This window comes from Oratosquilla oratoria, chromosome 12, assembly GCF_046742065.1.
Source record: "Oratosquilla oratoria isolate Oo_2021 chromosome 12, ASM4674206v1, whole genome shotgun sequence".
NCBI lineage: Eukaryota > Metazoa > Arthropoda > Malacostraca > Stomatopoda > Squillidae > Oratosquilla > Oratosquilla oratoria.
This window is the reverse complement of record NC_134788.1, coordinates 48,083,502-48,104,866: the sequence shown is the minus strand read 5'-3', so window position 1 is coordinate 48,104,866 and position 21,365 is coordinate 48,083,502. Positions and strand designations below refer to the sequence as shown.

Sequence of the window (21,365 nt, the reverse complement as noted above, 5' to 3'; positions counted from 1 at the left end):
CAAAGATGTCACATGAAGAATTATGAGAGGTGTGGAAATCCCTGATAGAGATGACTTACTAAATTGGTATAAGAGAAACACAAGAGGACATGGAAAGAAACTCAAAAAGGACAATTATAGAAAAGACCTAAAAAAAAAAAAAAAAAAAAAAAAAAAAAAAAAAACAGAGTGATGGATGTGTATACCAGTTGAAACAATAGTGTGAGCAAAAACATGCATACGTACACCAAAGGCTTTTTTCCTCCTATACGGGGGGGTAGCCAAAAAAAGAAAAAGTCATAGAAACCACTCCCACCCATTCCATTTCCTATATATTCCACTCCCCTCCACCCTCCTTCTCCCCTCTTATCTTGGCACCTCCTGGATGACAAGTCATCCCTGCATTTTGTTCACTGCCCTGGGTCAGAAACAGTGTTGCAAGACACAGCACATCCACAGCAAGCCTGCTTCATCAAATCGATGACCCCCCTCATGTAGAAAAGGAGAAGACAGGGAGAAATCCCTTCGGGCTGCATCAAATTTTTTCTCATACATACTTTCTCACCCCCCATCCCCTACCCACTCCCCCTCATGCATCACAGCATCATCTATACACAACCACTCTCTATTCACCCCTATCTTCTGTCCTCTCCCATCCTTCCTCCACAGACATTCCTCTCTTTTGTAATGCCCCTTTCACCCCATCCATCCATCTCATCCTAGGACGCCCCCTCATATTCACTCCTTCCACCTCTGCCTTCCACACTTCTTTTACTAATCTTTCTTCATTCATTCTTTCCATGTGTCCAAACCATCCTAATACTCTTTCATCAACCCTATCTCCCAGTTCCCTTTCCATCCCTGTTCTCCTCCACACCTCCTTTCTCACTCTATCCAGCCTAGTAACCCCACAGACATTTCATCTCAAACACATTCAAACTCCTTCTCTCTTCATCTCTCATGTTCCATGTTTCTGCCCCGTACAGTGCTGTTGGCACAATCTCTCCTTCAGAAATCAGGGAAAAAAAAAAAAAAAATAATAATAATAATATCTAAGGACTTAAAACTCCCTCCAGTGTATAAAAGCTGCAAAAACTGACCAGCAAATAGTAGTAGGGTTTATTGGAAGAACAGTTGAACACAATATCAAAACAGATATCAACAATGGCAGTCAGAGGAATATGGGGGGTACAACTGAGACACCTTAAATCCTAAATAGAAAATATGACACAGATATTAACATTGATTTAGAGAGGAATATGGAGCAATAAAACAAAGTGAAGTAAGGCCCAGTAGCCTACACAGAATGGACAGATGAGCTTCAAATTCAGATGTGTGGACACCTGGAATAGCCTAATTCCAAATAGCATTATTGAAACAGTGGTTGTTGTGGCCTTTTGAAAAGCTTTTACACACGTTTTGGGCTAACCAATTATATATAATTTTCTGGAAATCCAGTGGCTATTTTTATGACAAGTCATAAGAATAATAGTCCTCAGACATGGTTGATAGCACCCTCTATCATGAACTTTTGAACTAAATTCAAAATTGCTTTCACTAACTTCAAATTACTTGCAGAATTTGATTCATTTGCAGCTCTAAAAGAATCAATTTCCAGAACAATACAGTCATCTACTAAACATGCTCCTAACAGAAGTTTCGAACCTGTGCTGCAGTATTTTTCAATAGATTATTGCTGTTAGCATGGAGGTAGAAAATATCAGTTAATCTAGTACTGGGACACAACCAAATCAAATGTAAGTAAGAACTGGACTTCTGTCTATTCCAGGACATCTTCATACGTCATTAGCAACTTATGATAAATTTCTGCATTTAAATTTTTTTTAAACAACATTCCTGGGAGGATTGTCAGGGTAGGTTAGGTTACTGTCATAAAAATTTTGTTCAAAAGTTCATGATAGAGGGTGCTATCAACCATGTCGTAAGAATAGCTTGAGGACTATTCTTACGACTCGTCATAAAAGTAGCCACTGCCTTCTAGAAAAGTTAGTGGCTATTACTAGTCACCACTTAAGTACAAGTTCAGATAGTGATGAAAATCTGGAACAGAGTTCTGGTTTCCCTAGCATCCACCCTATGTATATTGATTCATTGTCAAATAAACATTAATATTACTACTATTACTATTATTATTACCCCATTATGTAAAGTAAGCAATAATTATAATATGTCATGATCCTTCATTTACGTAATAAAACTCTATGAAAAGCAATTTGTTCCATAGCGAGTCTATTTAGCTCATCCTACTTAGAATAAGTGGTGATTTATTTCAAGTCGTTAAAATGTTCCATGGCTTCATTGAAATTAACAATGATGATTATTTTATTGTGGGGCGTAGTAATGTCATAATAAATAATCATGGTTAGAAATAGTCTATCAAAGATCAAACGTCCATGAATCAAATATTGTTTTATATAACTGTATAGTAAGTGTTTGGAACAAACTACCAGTACCTGTTCATCATAAAGTTCAAATACAATTGCCACTTAAAAAAATCTTAGATAAATATATGAAGTCTAACCCCAATCTAAATTTCTCGGCATCGTGAGCTCATACAAAGCTCAAGTTTATGTTTACACTTTTCTATTCGTCTGTTGCTGTTTGTATTTCCTTTGTATCTGCAGATCACAAAGAAAACAAAGGAAGTAACCAATACAAACCATTTACAGAAGATTGAAGATAATTCTCCATACTAAGCTTATTTTGTGTACTGTCAACCTGAGCGTTATTCAAAAATTCACCAACTTCTCGTTGGATTTGTACTGTGTTGTTTCTCTTCCACCATCGGTGCTTCCTTAGTTTTCTTACGAGCTTGGCGCAGCACTAGTTAAATAGCAGCAGCGATCGTTTGTTTAGACATCGTGTTGTCAACTGAGTTTTTGTTTAATTGGTGGAAAATGTTTTGTGGCATTCAACAGTCAACATAGTATGTAGCATGCTACAAGGAACCACATGAAAAGTAGAAAATTTGTAGTAGTGTATGTACCCCCCAAAACACAGTTCTGGACCGAACACGATCATTCCAAATTGTTAGAAGATACTAAGTATGAACTGACTGATATGCTGAAAGAAAGAGGAAATACAGTAATTTTGGGTGATTTAAGGGGATGTATAGAGTTCAGATACATAAGAATCTTCAGGAAAATCAATTCTCAAGTTTTGGCATCAAAAGGTTGCTGCAGGCATTGGCTTTGTCAGACGTATGTTTATTTTAGATTTTGCGCACATTTAAATGCCCAGCGTGACATTTAAATGGATCAGCTGACTGGAAGTGTTACCATATAATGTAGTGAAGGTTTTCTTTTCGTTTTGTTTCTTACTGTATCCAAACCCAAAGTGATTCTGTTTGATGTACGATATGTCGGGCTTGTTTGATGGAGGTGAGTGTATGTGTGTGCAGTGCACCATCAGCTGACTGAGACAGACAGCACGTTGGTACCGACGCTTGCCTGAGGTGAGAGAAATACCCCTCAAGGTCTGTATACCAGGCCTAACCACTTCCGACCGAATTTCGAGGGTGTTGGCATCGCGGGCCCGTGACGTCTCCAGGCTGGTCAAAATTGGGTTCGCGCGTCCCATGGCTGTTAGTTGTAGCTGGTTCTTTGCTTGAATGTGTTGCTGCCTCCGCCCTCACTGCTCCACGCAATTAGCTATATTCTGACAATAAAGATCTATACATACTGGTATATATAGATCTTGACAATATGGCTTATTGTGCCATGAAGGGTTGTGGCTCAAACCAAAGAGGATGTAACCCAAATGTTATTTTTCATCGTTTCCCTGCAAATAAGAAAGTGCGTGAAAGATGGATTGAGCTATGTGAAAGCAAGAACGCCATTAATATTCAAAATGCACGAATCTGCAGTCTTCATTTCGGATCCTCGGATTATAAAAGGCACCTCAAGTACGAGCTTCTCGATCTACCAGTGCCTCATCGCCTCAGAGCCTTGAAGGATGATGCTCTTCCAACACGAAGGATACCAACACTTGAAGGTAAGAAGATAATGATTACCACTACCTAGTGTATGGATAATGGTTGTATATATAGACCAGAGGGGGGGAGGGTGAGAGGTTTGAGGGATTTGAAATACTGAGAGCACGTAACATGGAAATTGACCGTTATAGTGTAATTTCAGTTCAACACTATTGTTATTAGTATCCACCCGCAAGCTTCACCAAGTGGCAACACACTCCATGTTTACACCTGATCGGCTGTTTGGCGGTACATACATTCGTGAGTCCTCTCGGTGACGATACAGTATCACAAGCTCTCCTTAAATAATTATTTTCCTCGTACAACAGTGATTCAACAGGCTACAATCATGGCTCCACCGAAACCTACGTTATCCAAGGTGACGAAGAGGAAGCGAGTGGTACTTTCTTTGAAACAGAAACTAGAAATCTGCCAAAAAAATGCAAGATGGTGTCAGGAGGGCCGCTATCCAGGAGCAGTATAATATTGGCCATACAACTCTTTATGATATATTAAAGCAAAAAAAGAAACTGATGGATACTGTATTAAACTGTGATCTCGCTAAAGTTTCAGAAAAACGCAAGACTCTAAGGGCATCATTAGTCCCAGATATAGACAAAGTGTTATATGAGTGGTCTGTTAACCAGCGAAGTGAAGGTCGTCCTGTTACTGGTCAACTTCTTATTGAACAGGCCAAAAAATTTAAAGAGGAGATGAATATAGAAACACAGTGTACTTTCAGTGAAGGGTGGGTGAGCAGATTTAAGAAACGTTACGGTATCAGGAGGCTTGATGTGTGTGGTGAGAGGCGGTCAGCTAAGCCTAATGCAGCTGCATCAGAGGAATTCGGCACCATTTTTAAAGAACTATGGCGTGAACACAATCTCACCCCCCGTGTTTGTTTATAATGCTGACGAAAGTGGCCTGTACTTCCGCATGATGCCTGACTCTACCCTAGCTGGTCCTACTGAGAAAGTGGCAATTGGCTTAAAAAAAAATAAGGAACGCATAACTATCTTGGCCAGTGGGAATGCAGCTGGTACCCATACACTCAAGTTGCTTTGTGTGGGTAAGTACCAGAGGCCTAGGTGTTTTAAGAATGTTGTACATTTACCAGTTATCTACGACTCTCAGGGCAGTGCATGGATGGATAAAATAATTTTCCATAATTGGTTTCATCACCATTTTGTTCCAGCTGTTAAAGAGCATCTAAAATCTATTGGTGCCCCAGAAGATACAAAAGTGGTTTTATTACTGGACAACTGTCGTGCTCACCCCCATGAAGATGAACTGAGGAATGGAAACATTTTTGTAGTCTACCTCCCTCCCAATGTCACATCTCTTATCCAGCCTATGGACCAGGGTGTGTTGCAAGGGTATCCAGTCAAAACGTCCTCGGTGTGGTAGTACCAAAACGTCCCCGTTCTGCAACGTACTTGTCTGTTCACGATGAAAATAGCGGATAAACCACATCTAATCTGTAATTAAGGAGACTACAACCGTGAATGAATGATTTCCATGTAATTTGATGAAAGAAAAGTTATGTTTTTAGCCTCTGCGAAATTACCGACCACAGCTACGATTCGTCCAGCCCGCTATGTTTGATCACTGGTGGTATGGATCAAAATACATTCTATCAAGTTTCTTACTATTGTGTTATTATTGTAATAGATTGCATATAGTTGACTTATTTGAACTATTTCCTTTAAAATGACTTTCACTGACTAATAACAGACCAAATCCGAACTGGGACAGTTTTTACTCAAATGCGTAATTTTATATAAAAGAATAGCATATGGTTGCATATAGTTGAATTATTTGAACTAATTTCTTTAAAATGTGTGATTTTCACTTACAACAGACCAAATCCGAACAAGGGCGGTTTTTACTCAAATGCACAATATAGTGTAATTTGATCCGGCTTTGGGTGATTTCGGCCCAGGGTTTTTCTGGGCCGAAATCGCCAGTGATATATTATTCTTTTAATAATATATTTTCTTGCAATAATAAGTTAACAATAATGGCATTCCTCCAAATGTTGCTATCATTATTTGTTTATCGTTGAAAGAAAATATATTATTAAAAGAATGAAAAAAAGTACTTATCATTTCAAGTAACAATATTTTGCACATACTGTGTGAAAATGAAATGAAATTTATTAAACAAATTATCTAAATTGAAATTATACAACTTTCATGTGTGGACTAAGGTAAATGGTGTAATTGTTGCACAAAAAGTTGCCCAAAATTGATAACATATAACAAGGAGTCTAGGGTTGGGTTGTTCAAAAAACTAATTCTGGCGTTAGTTTATCTTGATGTTAAATGTCATGGTAACCCCCTGTGTTACCATGATGTTTAATGTCAAGATAGATTTAACGCCAAGATAGTGCAAAAATTTGTTTAGAACAACCCAGCCCAGAAGTTCAACATCATTAGTGAGCATGCAGGAGGGAAGCGCATCGAATGTAGGATGTTTCGGCCAGAACTCTGCAGGGTAGGACGTTTCGGCCAGTCCCCCAAATGTTGCTATTATTATTTACTTATTATTGAAAGAAAATACATTATTAAAAGAATTGAAAAAAAAAATCTTATCATTTCAAGTAACAATATTTTTGGCACATACTGTGTGAAAACGAAATGAAATTTATGAAACAAATTATCTAAATTGAAATTATACAGTGCACCAAGCCTTCAAGCTTAAAAGGTTATTTTCGCTGAGCCAAAATCACCGGCGATTTCGGCCCAGAAAAACCCTGGGCCGAATCACCTGATCACGTTTGATCCATAGCACCAGTGGTCATGGATGGCGGGCTGGACGAATCGTAGCTGTGGTCGGTAATTTAGCAGAGGCTAAAAACGTAACTTCTCTTTCATTTGAATCCCCCCTTCCCCCTCCACACACACACACTACGTTTATGCTGAATTACGAGTAAGGTATGATTGGAATTTGTAATAAACTAAACTTATGAAAATTCTGTGTGATCTATGGTGTCTGGACAATATCCCTCCTGGACACAATCCCTCCTTGAGTATATGTTTATTTATGTATTTTAATATATTAATAATGTATTTATAATCAATGTATTTTAATATATATTCTCATAATATTTGACTGTACATGTGAATATATGTATATTTATGTATTTCAATATATATATAATATTTTCATATATGTTTGTAAGGTGTAGTGAAGCAATGAACTGTTTTCATAAATTATTTATTCAAACAAGTATATAAATGTCTGTACTGTATGCATTAGCACCTCAGTAAGGTAAGATGTTAATTACTATGCATGTGATGGTATATAATGTGGAGGGATTTTTGTCCAACCCGCTCACCTTTGTGGAGGGATTCTGTCCAGGAGGGATATTGTCCGGAGGTATTTTGTCCGGGGGGATTGTGTCTGGGAGGGATTATGTACCGGATCCGTGATCCATACTACCACTGAATTACTACAGTGGTGCATGTGGGTGGGAATTTTTGCATACTAGCTTAATATCATGACATAATTCTACTGCACTTCTGAACATGATTGAGTTTTTATTTTTCATTGAATATATATAGGTTCTCGTGTTTTTATTTTCCCAACAATTTTCTCTCTGCATTATCCACTCCAGACAGAAACACAACGCAACGTTTGATCCATACCACCAGTGATTATAGATGGCGGGCTGGACGAATCTTAGCTGTTGTTGGTAATTTTGCAAAGGCTAAAAACGTAACTTCTCTTTCATCAAATTACATGGAAATCACACATCATATAGAAAATATGTCAAATGATGCAACCATATTCTAATCTTTTATATAAAATTGTACATTTGAGCAAAGACCATCCTTGTTCGGGTTTGGTTGGTAATTAGTGAGTCGGACGGTATTCGTAGCTATGGTCGGGAATTTAACAGAGGATAAAAACGTGACTTCTCTTTGATCAAATTATATGGAAATCACACATTTTAAAGAGAATGTGTAAAATAATGCACCCACATGCACACACCACTGTAGTAGATCAGTGTTACACACATAATTACGATTAAGATAATGTCATAATTATACAATATTTACACAGAATTTTTATAAGTTTACTTTTTTACAAATCCCAATCATACCTTACTCGTAATTCAGCATAAACGTAGGTCGGGTATGTGTGTGTGTGGAGAGGGAAGGGGGAATTGAAATGTAGAAATTACGCCCAGCGAGCCTCGATCAACCCTGGAGCGATTGATCAAATTCAATAGTAATTTATGGTACAAATGAGAAGGACTGTTGGTTTTAGATTACGTTTACTTCAAAAATGGTAATAGTAACGGGAAGAATTGAATGGAGTTTTGACCCTAGCTAGGACGTGTTGACCAGGGGGCATTTTGACCCGAGGACGTTTTGGTCTTACCGGGGACGTTTTGACAGGTAAGCCTTATCCAGGCTATGGACTAGGGTGTGTTGCAAGCTCTGAAGAAAAACTACAAGACTGCTTTCAGTAAGCGGTGTGTGAGATATGATGGGCCCATAACAGACTTCCAGAAAAGCTTCAATATGTACGAGGCTCTCAAAGCAATTGCCCATTCCTGGGATTTGGTTAAGCCTATCACTTTGATCAGATCCTGGAGAAAGATGTGGCCTGAAGTAGAAACACTCGCTCGTGCCTACGATTTTAAGGGATTCAACGATGCAACAGGGGAGCAGTCTAATCTCCAGGCCATCAGTGAAGCGTTGGCAGATGCACATTCAAATCACCCACTGTACAAACTGTCAAACGAAGATCCAGAGAACTGGGCTACCGCTGATGAATTACTGCCAGTAACAAAAGTCTACACCGACAGGGAGCTAATTGATTTTGTAATGAATCCAAAGGCAAAGAAAGATGATGATGATGATGAAGAGGAGTCGGAGCAGGCTGAGAAACAATCGTGGCACCAGATAGACACCAAGTTCCAAGTTATCATCACATCCTATGAACAACACTCATGCTTTTCAGCCCAAGATTTGTTCAAGTTAAGGTCCCAGTACGCGCAGTTTGAGACACGTCGCAATGAGAACATCAAACAGGCAGACATCCGTGATATGTTTCGGGATAAGCTGGCTAAAGTAAAGAAAGCTGCAAATGCTGCCAGAGTGGAAGACGAAAGGAGAAATGTGAATGTCGACATCATTGATGACCCTAAACCTGGTCCTTCTACTCGTCCTGACCTGCCACCCCCCTCCCCACCTCACTCGACATCATCTGCCACACCTGACCCAGATTCACCTCCACCCGTTGATGTTGCTTCTGATGTCCACTCGGACATGGATGTTGAGTAATGACAATGTGATACAAAGTGAAATTTAGGTTAAGTGCTAAGATATATGAAAACTATTACAAATACATTTCAATATTGGTTGCATTATTAACATTTCTTATTGGTTGCATGATTTATTTCCTTTATACTCTATAGCAGTGTTTCTTAACCCCTGGGTCGCGACCCAAATTTGGGTCGCCAAGCCATTTTATTGGGTCGCTAAGGGTTTGCAGAAAATAATTATTTTCCCACTACAAATATATTATAATTATATACTGTAATAATTAAAATACATGATGCCTAGTTTTAGGATTCTAAGCAGACCATGATTAAATAAATACTCCAAAGCAGGAAATCTATTTGTAGGCTTGGGTCACGATGCTTGATTTGTGCAAAATTTTGGGTCGCGATGCTTGATTTGTGCAAAATTTTGGGTCGCTGCCAAAAAAGGTTAAGAACCACTGCTCTATAGAATATGTTTATGAACTATTATAAGCATTTCCATGTGTATGTTAAGTTTACAGGTACGGATATTACAGCTGACATTACCGCATAAAACTCTACGGGAATGAAACATATAAAGTAGGATTAACCGAACATTTCGGTTAATCGGACATTTCTACTCCCCTTGGAGATCGGATAAGTGGAAGTTTACTGTATTAGCACAAGAGAGAGAGAGAGAGGACAGTATAAATATTAGTTTGTGTGTGTGTGTGTGTATTTACCTAGTTTTATTTTGCGGGAAGGGGAGCTATGCTCGTGGTGTCCCGCCTTTGTATCTTGCAGTGTCTAGTTTGCTTTTAAACTCATAAATGATTTTTGCGCATACTATTTCACTGTCCAGTTTGTTACAAGTGTCCACTATTCTGTGGAAAACTGTTTTTCTTCAGTTCTCTTCTGTAGCTATGTTTTTTTTTATTTTTTTTATTTCCATGTCCTCTTGTGTTTCTCTTGTCCCAGTTTAGTAAGTCCTCTCTATTGAGTATCTCTGTGCCTTTCATGATTCTGTAGATGGTCAGTAGGTCACCTCTTTCTCTTCTTTGCTCCAGCGTTGGTAACTCCAGTTTAGCCCAATCTCTCCTCATATGATAGTTTTTCAAGTGCAGGCACCATTTTTGTTGCTGCTCTCTGGATTCTTTCTATTTTCTTTATATTCTTTTTGGTACTGGGTGACTACAATGTCACCGTATATTCTAATCTAGGCCTTATCAATGTAACCATTATTTTTTTTTTATCATGTCTTCGTCCAAGTATGCTAATGCCACTTTTATTTATCTTAGCAAGTTGTATGCCTCCCCGACAATTTTGTTAATCTGCTTGTCATAGGACAAGTTGTTTGTGATAATTACCCCCAAATCTTTTTTGGATCCATCCTTCTTTACCTCCTTGGTTCCAATTGTATATTGTCCTGATATTCTGTTTTTGCTTTTTCCAAACTTCATTATGCTACACTTCTTAGTATTAAAGTCCACTTCCCATTTCTGACTCCAGTTCCATACCTTATTCAGGTCTTCCTGCAGTGCTTCACAGTCCTTATCAGTTTCTAGTGTGTGTGTGTGTGTGTATTTACCTAGTTGTATTTACCTAGTTGTATTTTACGGGAAGGGGAGCTATGCTCGTGGGGTCCCGTCTTCATTTCTCATTTTATCTAAACAATTTTTAAATTCATGTATTGTTTTTGCACACACCACTTTCTCATCTAACTTGTTCCAACTGTCTATTACTCTGTGAGGAAAGCTCTTCTTTTTCAAATCTCTTCTATAGCTGTCTTTTTTTATTTTCTTTCCGTGTCCTCTTGTATTTCTGTCATCCCATTTTATCAGATTCTCTCTATCAGTAATTTCTATGCCTTTCATGATTCTGTAAATAGCTATCAAATCTCCTCTCTTCTTTGCTCTAGTGTCTGTAGTTCAAGTTTTTGTAGTCTCTCTTCATATGATAGTTTTGAGAGTGTTGGTGCCAGTTTTGTAATTGCTCTTTGTATTCTTTCAAGTTTTTTTATACATTTTTTTGTACTTGGTGACCATATCGTTGCTGCATATTCCAATCTTGGTCTTATCAGGGTGATTAGGATTTTCCTCACCATTTCTTCATCCAGGTATGTAAATGCCACTTTGATTGTTCTTATTAAATTATAAGTTTCTCCAAAAATCTTATTTATATGTTTCTCAGGTGACATATTATTCATAACAATGACTCCCAGGTCCTTCTCATTTTCTACTTTTTTTATTCCTTCTTCTCCCAAATTATATGATCCTGTTATTCTGTTTTTGCTTTTTCCAAATTCCATTATACTACACTTTTTTGTATTGAACTCCATCTCCCACTTCCTACTCCATTCTTGTACTTTATTTAGATCTCTCTGTAGTGATTCACAATCTTCTTCAGTTTTCACTCTTTTCAGTAGTTTTGCATCGTCTGCAAAGAAGCTCATATAGCTTTCAATTCCTTCATCCATATCATTAATATATATAGAGCAAACATTATTGGGGCCAGAACTGTTCCCTGCGGGACACCGCTTATTACTTCATTTCATTTTGAGTGCTGGTTTCTTATCACTACTCTCATTTTTCTTTTTTGCAAAAAGTCTTCCATCCAATTTAGTAATTTACCTTGTATTCCTCCTTCAGATTCTAGTTTCTTAAGCAACTTCTTATGTGGTACTTTGTCAAAAGCTTTTTTTAGGTCTAGAAATGCACAATCAGCCCATCCATCTCTTTCTTGTATTATATCTATTAGCCTTGAATAGAAACATATTAAATTGGTGACGCATGATCGTCCTTGTCTGAATCCAAATTGCCTTGGATTTAGTACGTTGTTTTTTTCCAAGTATTTTACCCATCTACTTTTGATAATTCTTTCACAAATTTTTGCTATTGTACTTGTTAGAGAGACTGGTCTATAGTTGGTAGGTTCTTCTTTATTTCCTCCTTTATATATAGGTACTATATTTGCTTTTTTCCAATCTTCTGGAACTTTTCCTTCTTTCAAGGAACTGCTTATTATGCTATGTATTTTGTCTGCCAGTTCATTCCTGCATTCTTTCAGAATTCAGTTTGCTATTTCATCTGGTCCATGCGATTTTCTGACATCAAGATTACTCAAGTGTATCAATATTTCATTCTTTGATACTTCTATTTCTTCTATAGGGGGGACTTTCTCTTTCCATTCAATCTCTTCAGGTTGTATGTTCTCCCTTGTAAACACTGATTTAAAATGTTTGTTCATAATATCCGCCATTTCCATTTCCTCAGTGTATTCAACTCCCCCTTGTCTTAATTTCTCCAAGTCCTGTTTGTTTTTCAGTTTATTGTTTACAAATCTGTAGAATAGTTTTGGTTGATCTTTACATTTTTCTATGACGTCTTTTTCATATTTTCTCTTTTCTTCTCTGCACGTTTGTACATATTCATTTCTATAACCGGTATATATTTTCCATTTTTCAGGTCTTCTGTCTTTTTTCCATCTGGTCCAGGCTTTGTCTCTTTTGTCTTTTAACTCCCTACAACTTTTGTTGTACCAGCATTTTACATATTCTTTTTCTTGTTTTTGTCTTGGGACATACTTTTCCACTTCTTTTTTGTAAAGTTTTGTCAAAATATTCCATTTCTCTTCCACTGATGTTTCTTCTTTGTATATTTCTTCCCAGTTTTCTTGTTGAAAGAATTCTCTTATTTTATCAAAGTTTGTTTTTTCATACATCATTCTTCCTTTTCTATATTGTTCATTTCTTTTCATATATTTTTCTTCATTAAGTTCCAGTTCAATCAATATGTGGTCACTTTTACCTATTGGTGTTTAATATAAAATCTTGTCCACTATTCTAGGTTCAGATGTAATTAATAAGTCTAGTCTCAATGGTTCTTCTTCATTTCTATACCTAGTGTTCTCCTGTATCCATTGTGTCATTGTGTGGTCAATAATCATCTCAAGTAGAGCGTTTCCCCATGAGTCGTCTCCACCCTTTACTGTCATTTCTTCCCAGCAGATTTCTTTGCAATTAAAGTCGCCCATCATAACTATTCTTCCTCCATCTTCCATTATTTTATTTAATGTTATCTTTGTGTCCTCTAACATACTTTTATGTTCACTCTCCTCCCATGAGGCTGTTTTTGGAGGCACATAATTTATCACAAATTTTCTGCTCTTCTTATCTCTGTCTTCCACTTCTATCATAATCATCTCTACTGTATTCTTTCCATATATGACACCTTTCACGTTTATATCCTTCTTAGTCAGGAACATAACTCCACCCCCTTGCTTTTTCTCTCTGTTTCTAATCCAATAATTGTATGCATCATGTCCTACACTGTTGGGTGGTAGTGGGCCTTTTAATTTTGTTTCTACAATTCCCATTATGTCCAGTTCTTTTTCCTTCAAATAATCATTCAGCTCATTCAATCCTGTTATTAATCCATCTATATTTGTGTAAGACACTCTTAGTTTTCTGCCACTTCCATTGTGTTCTCTGTTTCCCTTATGTTTTTCTTTTGTATGTCGAACTTCCTTAGTTTCATGTTCACTACTCTCCAATAGAATCTCTCTTTCTCTGACTCTGTTCTGTTCTCGTTTTTTGCCTTAGCTTCCAGTCTTTTCTGCTTTTCTTCCTCTCTTTCCTCTTTATTCATTTCCCTTTTTATCCATATCTTTTTATATTGTTCACTTGTTGCTAGTTTCCCTGTTTTGGATAAGATATTTTCTGGCGTTGTTTGTGACTTGAATTTAATCTTAATTGGTCTGGTCTTGTCTGTGCTATACTTTCCGAGTCTAAATTTCTCTTTGATTTGTTTAATAATTTCTGGTTCATCTTCCTGAACTGATTCTAGTAATTGGCTTACTTTTTCATTTTCCTCTTTGATTCTTGTGGTTCTATCTGGGTTGTGTTTCTCTTCCATTCCTAATATAATTATACATTTCTTCTTGTCTGTTAAAATCTCTTACTATATTCTCCTTTTGTCTCATCACTTTAATAACTGAGTCTTCAGTATGTTCTTTCAATTGCTGTTTGACTATGTCAGTGAATGAAACCTTATTTCCTTCTTGGGTTGTTTTCCAATTCTTAGCTTCTTTAGCTATTGTCTCTCTGTTTTCTTTACTATTCTTCTTCAATTCCTCATTCTCCACCTTTACATCTCTTAACTGTCTTTTTAGGTCTTCTATTTCATCAGTTAAGTTTTTATTCGCCTTTTCTAGTTCTTCCAATCTTTCAACCCTTTGTAAAATGGTGTTCATATGACCTAACCTACTCTCCAAGTCCTCGATCACCTTATCAACCTTCTCCTCTAGTCTTGTCAGTCAGGGGGGGTTTGTGTCCCCCCACCCTCTTTAAATCCCTTGAAAATATTCTCATCACTTTCTACTGTATTGTTCCTATCTATACTTCTAATCTTTACATTCTTATTAGACATTTCGTCGTCTTCCAGTTGGGCTTGCGGTCGTTTGTTTACTTTTCGGCGGTCTGCTTGGGCCAAGTCCTCTACTTCCTCATTTCCTTCCATTTCCCCAGCAATCCCTCCCCTTCTCCTCTTTCCTTACTTTCCCACTACCCCACGAGCAATTTCCCCCCACCCTGTAAATACAAAAAGGCACTTCTCTTTGCGTTGGGATCCACAATCGGCACTTTTCTTCAGAACGTTCTTCAAGCCGTCCGTTCGTTGAAAGTGTGTGTGTGTGTGTGACAACTATAATCATTAACCCTTTACAATGCTGGTCAAATGTACTACTTCAATGCTCACATCTCCTTAGACTGTAATTTTGTGCTGGGCTCTAATAAATATTTTCATAGCTTAAAAGGACAAAATTACCCCTGCATTTTCCCTTATTTCTCTCCTGTGTCTCCTTGCAAACCATATCTACAGAGCCAGGAAGGTTAAGTAAGAATGACCGTGGCAGATAGAGGGTTAAAATATATATTTTTTTTACAGATGATCCTGACAATGCAGCCTCTGTGTCCCATAACAAGAAGAAAGAACCTAGCAGGCTAGAACTTCTCCCTGAAACTCAAGCAAGGCAGTCATTACAAGCAATGCCAATTCAAGGTATGTCTTGTATTATTCGGTAAACTCATCATGTTAGTATTTATGGTATACATTATATGTTAGTATTTATTATATAAAATATGATATGTTAGTATTTATTACATACAATATGATATGTTAGTAATTATGATATACAATATGAATAATACAGAGAGAGAGAGAGAGAGGTGGAGGTTTGAAAGGTTTGAACTACTGAGTGCATGTGACGTTGAAATTATCAGTTATGGTGGTTTCTTCCATTCCGGTGTGTCCATAAGTGCCAAACACTATTGCACTACATTATTATTATTATTATTATATAGACCTTGAAGTACCCTTACGTGATGCTCGTGTTTAAATTATGTTTCTCGTTTGATATAGCCACAAGATGCCTAAATTTTCACAATTAAGACTCAACAGATATGCGTGCATGTCCAGGATTGCTACTGCCTACAATCCACTGAGAGAGCAAAGCAGAGGAGAGAGGATAGAAGTGAGAGTGTTTTCACCACCTGTTCCTTCCTCTTCTGTAGCATCTACCAACTCCAGTAATGGTTTCTTAAGTAATGTTAAACCTGAGAGTTCTGCAGCATTGAGGAAGAGGCTAATAGCTAGTAAACTACCAGTTCTAACACCAGTAAGTTATGAAAGTGAAATAGTAAACAGGAGTTCTATTGATGGTATGGCCAGGAATGAAACGCCAGCTTCCCGTGATACAATGAAAGTGAAAATCAACATCACCTGCAAAGAAGACCAAAAAGCTATAGGAAGCATTTACCAGGATCTCACCAGATGCAACTTTCTTGAAAGGTGCATAAAAGGATGTAGACAGAATGTAAATAAATCCTTCTATTCAAAATTGTGGAAAAAAAAGTATGAAAATCCATTTGCATTCCAGACTGCAGCGCTGGAACATAACTTTGGTTACAAAGGTGGTTCTCTCTTTGACAAGATCTTAGGAGGAGAGCCTGCTGCACAAGGATTGGACAATCAAGAAGAAGAATGCTTAGCAAAATCTGCCAAGAAACCAGTTCACAGGGTAAAGAGAAGGAAAGTTGGAAAAGAAGAGAAAGACTATGTTCTTGGTGGTTACTAATACCATCATACCACAATACTGTATCATATGGTAGCAACCGGAGACTAGCCTACAGGGGAAACTCCGGTAAAAAAAAAACATAATACCACTTTATGAGTCATGTGGAAGAGTTTGAGTCTCCTTAGATAAAGCTTATTATATGATATGGCAACATTTCCCATTATTTCAATTGGCATCACAGAAGAACGTTTTGGATACTGATACCAAAATTGCTGTATCTTTTTTTTTTTATTTACCAATTTGTGTTTTCTAACTACATTAAAAGACCTATAAAACTTAAGTAAATTTTTCTGAGAAATGGATTGTTATAGGAGTAAATCATAGCCAAATTTTGAGAGCAGTTTTTTCAAAAATGGATTTTTGATACATTTTGATGCCTCTATGAGTCACTACACTTTATTTTTAACTAATTTTTAATCTGTTATTATTTCTTTTTTTTTTTGCTGAGTATGATGTGTAGATGATTTCTGTCTGGCAAATTAATTATATATTAAAAAATATGGTTTATCTGAAATTAAATTGAAAGATATTTTTAATTTTCTATATATATATATATATATATATATATATATATATATGAGAGAGAATGTGGGTGGGGAAGGGCAAACGAAGATGTGTTAGGAATAGAGTTTATTGCCCTAACGTTGCGACCAACTTGGTCTTCTTCAGAAGAAGACCAAGTTGGTCGCAACGTTAGGGCAATAAACTCTATTCCTAACACATCTTCGTTTGCCCTTCCCCACCCGCATTCTCTCTCATTTGTCTGAAATAATCTTATATATATATATATATATATATATATATATATATATATATATATATATATATATATATTTTGTATGTCTAAAATATCAATATTTTCAAATTTCACCAGTTTGTTTGATAGATATGGAAATCTTTAAAATGAGGTATGAAAATACACTGTATGACCAAAACTAAAAATGTAGATGCAATTTAAGAAAAAAAAATAGAACAACAAAAATAATGATAATCAGAATTTCTTGAAATTTAGTAGGGATCATTTGGATGGTAGTTTTGACATTTTAACAAAGTTTCATTAAATTCCAACCATTTTTTCTTTCCTCTTAATTTCTTTCCAAAACATCTTTATATTTCTTTTCAATTTTTCTGTCATACTCTTACCCCATTTCACATCTGCTCTCCTCTTTGCCTTCTTTATCTTATGCTTTACTTCTCTTCTCTCTACTTTGTACCTCTCATACAATTCCCTCATCCTAATTTGTAACCAATCTATGAAAGCCCACTTCTTCTCTTCCACACACTTCTTTGCTTCCTCATCCCACCACTCACTACCCTTCCTTCTATTTCCTCCCATCCTTCTTGTTCCACACACCATCTTTGTACACCTTATGTCTCCATCCACTCCTAGTTCTACTCTATCCTCCACTACCACTCCTCTCTCAGCTTCTTATACTCCTTTTCTTTCTCATTTAAGCAGCTTACTCCAAGTACCTCCCTACCCTCTGCCCTTTTTCTCTTTCTCCACCTATTTTCCACTCTCAACTTACCTTCCACCAGAAAATTATCTGACATTCCCCCACTCTCTCCCCTTAGAACATGTACATCCCTAACTCATCCTACCATATTCCTGGTCACCACTATATAGTCCATTAATGCTCTATCTGCCACCCTTCCATCCACCACCCTCTCCCATGTGTACTTATGCTTGACTTTCTTCCTAAACACTGTATTTGCTATCATCAACTCATTTTCAAGACACATCTCCACCATCAACATCTTTTCTGGAACTCCATACTTCCCAATCAGTCCGTCTATTAGTTTATTTCCTACCCTAGCATTAAGGTCTCCCAATACAACTACATTGACATTTCTCCCTAATCCATCCAAAAAGCCTCCCTTTCCTCTACGCTCTTCTCACTACCAGGCCCATACACACTTACAAAAACACATGTCTCCCTTCCCAGCTTCACCTTCATCCATATCAACCTTGAAGAAACCTCCTTCCACTCCACCACACGCTTACCTATCTCTTCACTTACTAGTATAGCCACCCCTTCTCTCCCTGGCCCTCTCTTCACTCCTGAGAACCTCCCAACTACTACACTCCCAAACTCACACTCACCCCTCCCTTTCAACTTAATTTCACTCAATGCCAACGCGTCCATCTTTCTTCTCACAAACATACTGCCTATCTCGTCCCCTTTTTCTCTCATCTGTACCACATCCACATACATTAAAAGACCTAAACCTTAGGGTACTGGTTGGAAAACTCCTAGACCCTCTTATGCCTTTACTTTTTTTAGGAATGTCCCCTTTGGGGCTACGGGTAGCAGGACTCCTAATCCTATCCCGTGTCCCATGTTTTGTTGCCTCTTACAACTCAAGCGGGAAGACTTGGTGGTAACATTCTTTTCCCCCATCACAGGATAGGCAAAAAAAGGAAATGAATATTCAGAGAAATGGTACAGGACAGTAACAAGGGGTTGGGGGACAGCATAACGGATGGACAGTTGCAGTCTAATAAAAGTGTCATCATTTCTCTATGAACAGTCTTCCTCCATCACAGACAAAATGATGTATGGCTCTGGTCCATAGGGGCACCCCATATAGACCCTAAAGTATCAACTGCATGCCACTTGCCACAATAACATGCAACCAATACCCCAGATGGGTATTGGCTGTAATGTGGTACGATGTCTTTGATCTCTGAATCTATCAAAACAAAAGATGGTGTCTCAAGGAATAGACTTTCATTCATTTCTACACAGGTTTTAGCAATATTTTTTATATTGATATCTGCTTAGAAAAATATTTATTACGTTGATGTATAAGGATTACAAAGGCGGAGCATGCCGACAGGAGACCTTTTGATCCATATCTAGGTCGGATGCGAAAAAAAAATCATATAATAAAACAATAAATAAAAACTATAATAATGTAAATAATAAATAAAATACATAAATAAATGCATAGGTATAGTTGAATAATAAACAAACAGGTAAATAGTAAATAATAATAAATTGACATATACAGTAACTAATACATACATACATATACCAAGGCTTTTTCCCCCTTCCAAGGGAGGTAGCCAAAAAGGTAAAGGCATAAAAACACTCCCACCCATTTCATCCCTAAATACACTCCACACCCCTCCCACCCTTCCTCTTATCTGAGCACCTCCTGGGTGACGGGTCATCCCTGCACCCCGCCCACCGCCCTGGGTCAGAAGCAGTGTCGCAAGACTCAGTACATCCACAGCAAGGCCGCTTCATTTAATCGGCGACCCCCCCTCTCCGTCCCCCTTTGCATATAAGGCGAGGACGGGGAGAAATCCCTTCAGGCTGCGTCAAATTTACTCACACATACTACCCCACCCCCCGCCCATTCCTCCTCATGCAGTCACAACATCATCCATATACAACCATTCTCCACTCACCTCTGTCTTCCGTCCTCTCCCTTCCTTCCTCAACAGACATTCCCCTCTTCCCCAAAGCCCCCTTCACCCCATCCATCCACCTCATCCTAGGACGTCCCCTCATGTTCACTCCCTCCACATCTGCCTTCCATACCTCTTTTACTAGTCTTTCGTCACTCATTCTTTCCATGTGTCCAAACCATCCTAATACTCTTTCATCAACCCTATCTCCCAAATCCTTTTTCACCCCTGTTCTCCTCCTCACCTCCTCATTTCTCACGCTATCCAGCCTAGTAACCCCCACCATACTTCTCAGACACCTCATCTCAAACACATTCAAACTCCTTCTCTCTTCTTCTCTTATGTTTCACGTTTCTGCTCCATACAGTGCTGTTGGCACAATCACTCCTTCATACAGTCTCCTCTTCGCATCCATTCCCAAATGTCTATTCCTCATTACACTCTTTAAACCACCAAGGCATTTACTCGCTTCTCTCAATCTACATTCTACCTCCACCTTCACTCCACCTTTTCCTGCTACACTTGCACCCAAGTATCTAAAACTATCCACTTCCTCCAGTCGCTCTCCCTTAATGTTCACTTCCAGTCTACTGCCACTTTCACCCCTTGTACATCTCATCACCTTACTTTTACCCACATTTATCTTTAGCTTTCTTCTATCACATACTCTCCCAACTAATAATAAATGAAAATCAAAAAGACACATGATAACAAAACAAAAACAAATAATATAAGATAAATTACACTGGCCTGCGTTTATTTATTTTTTTTCAAAGGTTGAAGGTTTTTCAAGTCATTTATAGGTTTTTTTGGTGTGCTGAATCCAAAAATGCTCTCTGTTTCCTTGGATCAGGTCTAGTTTTTGAGATATGAGAAGTGCGACTTTTGGGCCTTGTATAGTAATAAGTATAAGGAAAACGAGGCTGCAGGTATAGCCTATTCTTATTTTTTTTTGCATAAAAATTATACTGTAGCAGCCCAAAACTGATACTGAAACCTAATGATGTTTTTGTTTACTTTCAGGAAACTGAAACTGAAACTGCATTGACTACATTGACAAACTGCATTGACAACACTGAAACTGAAAATGGTTTAGAAAAGTGTGATCTCCAATCAATGTGACTGATTTTATAAGAATCTGTGCTTTTTACAAGAATCTGTGCTTCTTGTGTTTCTATTTTGGACACGTATCTTAGATTGACAGAAAATGAAACGCAAATGCACAAATCATCCTGATAGGTTCTGCTACATATGTGGGAATGTGATTCTTCCTCGTCGACTAGCAAATATAACTGATTTTGTGAAGAAGGCATATCATGCTTACTTTGGAGTTAAGCTTGGGGACCAGGACAAGCCATTTGCACCCCATGTTAGCTGCAAAACATGTGTCAAGAACTTGCGTGATTGGAGAAATAAAAAAAGGAAGAGTATGCCATTCGCTGTTCCAATGGTTTGGAGAGAGGGTAAAGATCATGTGTCAGACTGCTATTTCTGCATGACTAATCTTAAAGGAGTCAACCGCAAGAACAAGCATTGTATTCAGTATCCTAATGTTCCGTCTGCCATACGACCAGTCCCTCATGGTC

At 37.7% G+C, this 21,365-nt stretch overlaps 1 protein-coding gene across 1 annotated transcript in view; it reads left to right on the top strand.

Annotated features, from left to right (window-relative positions):
* Positions 1 to 3,279: 3,279 nt before the first annotated feature.
* LOC143030376 (uncharacterized) overlaps positions 3,280 to 21,365 on the top strand; it is a 35,182-nt gene continuing 17,096 nt past the window's right edge. The window contains exons 1-2 of the mRNA XM_076193525.1: positions 3,280 to 3,993; positions 15,173 to 15,286. Coding sequence (XP_076049640.1) covers positions 3,705 to 3,993; positions 15,173 to 15,286 — 403 coding nt within the window. The 5' untranslated portion in view covers positions 3,280 to 3,704. The remainder of the gene's footprint in view (positions 3,994 to 15,172; positions 15,287 to 21,365) is intronic.